General features: G+C 41.3%; 1 protein-coding gene across 1 annotated transcript; it reads left to right on the forward strand.

Annotated features, from left to right (window-relative positions):
* The first annotated feature begins 221 nt into the window (after positions 1–221).
* slitrk3a (SLIT and NTRK-like family, member 3a) lies at positions 222–4,640 on the forward strand. Its single transcript, XM_067389160.1, has 3 exons — positions 222–346; positions 676–750; positions 1,609–4,640. Exon 3 carries the CDS (start codon positions 1,658–1,660, stop codon positions 4,271–4,273), a length of 2,616 nt encoding a protein of 871 aa, XP_067245261.1. The 5' UTR covers positions 222–346; positions 676–750; positions 1,609–1,657; the 3' UTR covers positions 4,274–4,640.
* The last annotated feature ends 2,100 nt before the right edge of the window (positions 4,641–6,740 follow it).

Consider the following 6,740-nt stretch of genomic DNA (forward strand, 5'->3'; position numbering starts at 1 on the left):
CTCCAATCTCTGCCCTCTCCCTCCCTGTTCGCTTTTCTTAAAGCTCATTTCCGTGACGATCCGAAGCTTTTCTCCGACACGATGAGAGACGCGAGCAGCGCAGCAGTGGGACAAACCGAACCGAGCCGCTTCAAACGGAACTGAGCTCCAGAACTGAACGAACCGGCATCACAAAACAAAACAAAAAAAAAGGAGATTTCATTCAAATCACGTCTTCATCTTCTCTCTTCTTGGTCTTGGAGAGAGAGAGAGAGAGAGAGAGAGAGACCGAAAGAGAGCGAGAGAGATAGGGGAAAAGCACAGGAAATCTTTAAAGTCGCTGTTTTCGGATGCTCCGTTAAAAAAGGTGAATTTTGAGCGTTTCAGATGTTCACAGACTTTTGGAGATGGGAGAATGACCTGGGTGATCCACAGCATAATCTCTGTGTTTAATAAAATGATGCATTGATTTGTTTCTGATGTAACTGCGCAGACTGCTTTACAAATCACTCAGCTTCAAATGGTACTTTAGCAAACGAATATTAGTAAAACATTAAAAAAAAATACTAATTAAAAAAATCTTAATTTAGTTATACATTAGAATTTCTTTATGTGGGCATAAAACATGGAGATCTTCAACTGTTTCATTCCAATGCATTTTTTTCTTTTTTTCTTTTGTCCTTTTCTTTTTTTTAGCCAACCATCGGAGGCAACCTGGGACCACCCGACTCCAAACCCTGGAGATGTAAAGTTGGACACCGCTAAAACTGAGTAGGTATCCGCTACGTTATCGCTTGGGAATGGAAGGACATTAGAATTGATTGCTAAAGCCAGGACACCAGAGAAGGGTGGGAGGAAAATACAAAGTGCGCTATTCATGGAAAATTGCAGTCACTTCTGGACAGAAAACAAGGATCTTTCGAGAGCTTTTGGGTTTTTTTCCCCCTTTTGAAAGCCAAGAGATCCGCAGAGTGAGGCACACTCAGCAGCATTTGGCTCTGAGTTTCTCCACTGATCTTCTGATAACATCTGCGCTAATTAAGTGCGTTCAGACTGTGGAAAGCAAATAACCTCCGTTACGCATTAAAGGTCTAATTGGCGACAGTCTTAGGATGCACCTGCCATTGTTTTTTTTTTAAATGTTGAGTGGATGGCAGTGGTTCGTTTAATTTAAGTATGTATTTATTTTCATTTCATGTTTTTATTGATCTTATGCACTTGAGCTTTGCATGAACATGGAAAAGCCTGATTATTCAGAAATAACAAAAGTAATATTTGTCAAATGTTTCCTGTTTGTATGTGTGTGACAGACGTAGTGAGACTCGAAACAGACTGTTTTAAATGTTGAAGTGCATTAAACTGTTTAGATGTGCTTTCTTTCATGTAGTACTTTAAGACACTAGTGGTGATTATGCCCTTGAGTCCTGTTTTTGGGTGTAGTGTAAGCTATCATCGAGTGAGAGATGTCCAGTCCAATCCATGATAATGCATGATCTCTATCGTAAACATGCCATGATATGGAAGAAGGAGGTGTTTTTTATTGTGCGAAACGCTCAAAGCACTGCAACTGTCACTCGCTGTCTGAGTCTTCTCATCTCACACGCTCTCTTTTTTTCTGTTTTATTGCAGTGCTGTGAAGTGGCTCTCAGCCTTAACTTCATCAGGACTCGGCGGAAGGATGCTGTGGTTTACCCTGCTAAGCACAATAGCTTTAGGATGGACTACGCCGATCCCTCTGTTGGACGAGTCGGAAGAAATAGATGAGCCTTGCTTTGACCCTTGCTACTGTGAAGTCAGGGAGGGTATTTTCCACGTCCACTGCGACAGCAAAGGATTTACAAATGTCAGCCAGATCTCCCAGACGTGGACAAGACCCTTTAAACTCAATCTGCAGAGGAACTCCATGCGCAAGCTGTATTTTAACAGCTTTTTGCATCTCAACAATGCTGTGTCACTTAATCTGGGGAATAATGCACTGCAGGACATACATGTGGGTGCGTTCAATGGCTTGAGCATCTTGAAAAAGCTATTTTTGCATGAAAACAAACTGGAGGTGTTCAGGAATGACACTTTTATGGGGCTGGAGAGCCTTGAGTATCTTCAGGCGGATTACAACGTCATCAAGAGAATAGAGAGCGGGGCATTTCGGAACCTGCACAAACTCAGAGTACTTATTTTGAATGACAATTTGATACCCATGCTACCCAATTTATTATTCAGGTCCGTATCGCTCACGCACCTTGACTTACGTGGTAACCGCTTAAAAATTCTACCCTATAAAGGGACGTTGGAATACATCGGTCGCAGCTTGATGGAGATTCAGCTAGAGGAAAATCCATGGAACTGTGTGTGTGACATTGTGCAGCTCAAAACCTGGCTGGAGCGCATACCCTATACAGCTTTGGTCGGCGACATTACGTGTGAATACCCTTTTCATTTACATGGTAAAGACCTTCGTGAGATCAAGAGAAGTGAACTTTGTCCTTTACTCTCCGAAGCCGAGCTTGAGGCCAAACATGGCATTCCCAGATTACCATTTAATAACGAAAATGTCTGGCCCACCAAGCCTTCGTCTATGTTGTCATCCTTTCATAACACAGCCTCCTCAGTAGAGTACAGAGAGAGACAGGTAAAGCCGACTAAACGGTACAGACCAACAAAAACACCACCCACTCCTCGTAGCATTTACCCAGGGCTAAATCAGCCTCCAGTCGCTGCCTACCAGACCAGACCCCCTATACCAATCATTTGCCCGACAGGGTGCATGTGCAATTTACACATCAATGACTTGGGCCTCACCGTCAATTGTAAAGAAAAAGGCTTCCACAACATTTCTGAGCTGCTGCCACGACCACTCAATGCCAAGAAACTCTATTTAAGTGGGAATTTGATTCAGAAAATTTACAGGTCGGACTTTTGGAACTTCTCTAGTTTGGATCTATTGCACTTGGGTAATAATCGGATATCATATGTTCAAGAAGGCGCCTTTATGAACCTACCTAATTTAAAAAGTTTATATTTGAATGGCAACGACATTGAAAGGCTCACTCCAGGCATGTTTCGTGGTCTGCAGGCACTTAGTTATCTGTACTTTGAGTACAATGTCATTCGAGAGATCCAACCGGCTGCCTTCAGCCTCATGCCAAACCTGCAGTTGGTGTTTCTCAATGACAACCTGCTACGCACCTTGCCTGTGGATGCTTTTGCTGGCACTTCCCTGGCTAGACTCAACCTGCGCAACAACTACTTTCTGTACCTTCCTGTGAATGGAGTACTGGAGCATCTTCACTCCATCGTTCAAATCGACCTTCACCAGAATCCCTGGGACTGCTCTTGTGACATCATTCCACTCAAACAATGGATAGAGAAGCTCAGCTCCGTCATTGTCGTTGGGGAAGTGACCTGCAAGACCCCAGACTTCGCCCTTGGCAAAGATCTGCGCACCCTGGAGGCTGAGGTCATCTGCCCCGAGTTGAAATTCACCGCTTCTTCTCCAGTCCTACCCAATGACATGACGGCCACCAGCGGCTCTGAATTAGGACAAGCGCCGGCAACGGGAGCTGTCCCACTCTCTGTGCTAATTCTCAGCCTGCTGATTCTCTTCATCTCCTCTGTTTTTGTGGCCGCCGGTCTCTTCGCATTTGTCCTACGGAGGCGAAAGAAACTTCCCTTCAGGAAGCGACAGGAGGTGGATCTTACGGGGATTCAAATGCAGTGCAAGATCTTTGAAGAAAGACAGACTGCCTCACCTGAGAAGCCACCCGGTCACGTCTACGACTACATCCCCCATCCCGTTACTCAAATGTGTAACAATCCCATTTACAAACCACGAGAAGGAGAGATTGAAGGCGAGCAGTTTGCAGAAACCAAGGAAAATAACAGTAATTATCGAACTCTTCTGGAGAAAGAGAAGGAATGGACGATGGCTGTGTCCAATTCCCAGCTCAACACCATTGTCACCATCAATCAGTCCGGTGACATGGCAGGTTTTCATGAGAACGGAGTGCTTTGCCCTACCGTGATTGACAGCCAGAGGCCGACCCCTACGGTTGGTTTTGTAGACTGCCTGTACGGCACTGTTCCCAAATTAAAGGACATGCATGTTGCACATGCACATCCCCCCGGAATGCAATACCCCGATTTACAGCAAGACGCCAGATTAAAAGAAACATTACTTTTCACTGCGGGGAAAGGATTCCCTGAGCAAACACAAAGTGAATACCTCGAGTTAAGGGCGAAACTCCAAACCAAGCCGGATTACCTCGAAGTCTTAGAGAAATCATACAGATTCTAATTGAATTGAAAAAAGAGTAAACTCACTTTCACAACCCCTCCCCCTCAACGCCCAAAAAGAATACGTATCAAAAAAGAAGCATGGCAAGATTATATATTTCACACACGTACACGTACACACTCAGACACACATTTCCCCCAAGTCGCTTTTGGAGGAAAGGCCATACTCAGATTTTTCAATGAAGTGCCTTTTTTTCAGAGTAGCCAGCAATGTTACCACCCATTATTTTTGTACGGAACAGATTTGTTGAACCTCCGGAGCGCCTGGCACAGTTTGTAGAATATTTGCAGTTTGCTGCATGCATTCGACTGCAGATGGAGGTTATTGATCAAAAACTTCACCTGCTATAGAGATACAGCGACGTATTACCCGTTGAGTGGTCTATTTAATTTTCTATACAGCAAAAGACAGAGTTCTATCTCAAGGACGCACCCGAGGATCAATATTTGTGAATATATAATGACACTTCAAGATTTTATGGAGTTCAACGCACTTTCTTAAGAAAAATGCTTCTGGATACTATCACTAACAGCTTTTTAGGAAGCACTTTTAATGTTTTCTCTCTCACAAAGATTTGACAAAGTTAAAAAATGTGCATATATTTATTCTGTAATTTCAGTGAAAGATTTAATTGTAAAGGTAATGTTAAATCAATGTATAGTGATTATGCGTCTGGTATAGCCTTCTTAATAAAAATACAAAGTCTTAAATCAAATAAAAAGGGTACCAATGAATACTGTTTGTGAGAAATAGACTTAACATATTGGTATGGCGCTTCAAATGACAAATTATAAAATGCACATTAACCTAGCAAGGTCTCTTTGCTGCTAGAAGAGTCAGGTTGAGACATTCTGATGGTCCGGCCTGTATGCATGTGTCATCGATGGGTTTGGACAAGAAAAGGAGACCTTGGATTAGATTTGAGTCTTTCTGTAAGGTATGTTTTTATACCTGTCCACTGCTTACTGAATTACACTACATTTGAGATGAATATTTAATGCAATGCCACTTTTACATGTGTCCACAAGAGAGAGATAGAGAGACACGCTCACATCATGTCTGTGGATGGACAAATTGATGTTTGATTATTTGAGGAACGCCACTTATTTTTTCAGGTATGATATACAGCTTCGTGAAACATATGACATTTGATTATAAATTCTGCTTGTGTGTGTTGGGGGTATTTTTTATTTTCTGTTGATGCATCACTTAAGTGACATAATTACGAACTAGAAAGTGAACTATCTGATAAAAACTGATTTTCTACTCCCCTTTGACAACAAAGTGGCTATTTTTTAAACCAAATATTTTATGTCTGTTTGCCAGTGCCAATTACCTTGAAGTTCTATCCATAACCATTTAATACAAACATTGAAGGACAGTTCATCTACTTTTAAGTATGATTTTTTTTTCTGAGGCTTTCAAGGATGCAGAACAGTATTTCTTTATTTTTTCTTATCATTCAGTTGACTAGTGTAGCTTCTGATTCCTCTGTTCAGTGCCCACCAAGAATTTTATTTATATTTTGTCCCTACATTCATCATTTACCCAGACTGTTTTGTCAATATTTCAATAAATTTTGCTTGGTCCATATCTAACAGCACTCCCTTTTGTGGAAATCTGTTTCACATCAATAATTTGTTCAAACAGAGTACATTTTTGTCAGAAATATTCATAAATGATTGTTAGTGTGGTGCCCTAAAGTGCATGCAAATGCTGTTTTTTAGTGGTTTTACTGGGTTTGGTTCTTCTGTATTATTTTAGGTACTGTGAATCATTCTTCTGAATGTGAGGTGTAACTGTTGTAAGTGAATGTGTCGTTTATAGATTGTGTGGTGTTCACTAAAGATGTGTTCAACTGCTGTCTGGATTCTTCATTGTGATGAAGAACTGCTCAGGGGACAGTAATGGTAGGGACAATGTCACCTTGCTGTGGATTACGTCTAGGTTGTCCTTGTCTCTATATTTCAATGTAATGATCTTTATTTCTTGCTAAAGGGTAGAGAAGCTAATGATGTATGATGGTGGTGTCAACACAGTTCTTTTTTGAATGAATGATGTTCCTAAGAGTTGACCTGGGTGAAATATGTAATTAGAACAGTCATTCTTGTCTCTGCTATGATTAATTGTTATTGTTAATTGTTATCTTCCTTTCTGACTGCACTAATCTATAGAATATGCAACTCTAAAACAAATTAAGGCTATTATCTCATAAGAACAAAACACTCCATTTTAGAGACAGGAGAGAACGGACCATGTTGTGACCGTAGTGACATGTAATACCCAGATCAAATTCGCTGTTTGATAATTTGTCCTTGCCGTCTTTTGCTGAATAAGGTAGTGTTATAGATTTTTTTTCATGCCATGTTATAGACCTTCATTGGTTGGTTAGGGTTTATGTAATCTATACTTGACTTATGTCAACATATCGTAGCTCATTAGTAGTATCGAGCGATTTCCTACATCA

This window comes from Chanodichthys erythropterus, chromosome 7 (assembly GCF_024489055.1).
Source record: "Chanodichthys erythropterus isolate Z2021 chromosome 7, ASM2448905v1, whole genome shotgun sequence".
In the NCBI taxonomy this organism is placed as follows: domain Eukaryota; kingdom Metazoa; phylum Chordata; class Actinopteri; order Cypriniformes; family Xenocyprididae; genus Chanodichthys; species Chanodichthys erythropterus.

What these genes read in the sequence shown, in the direction of transcription:
- slitrk3a (XM_067389160.1), top strand. Translation starts at nt 1,658, where the DNA reads ATGCTGTGGTTTACCCTGCTAAGCACAATAGCTTTAGGATGGACTACG.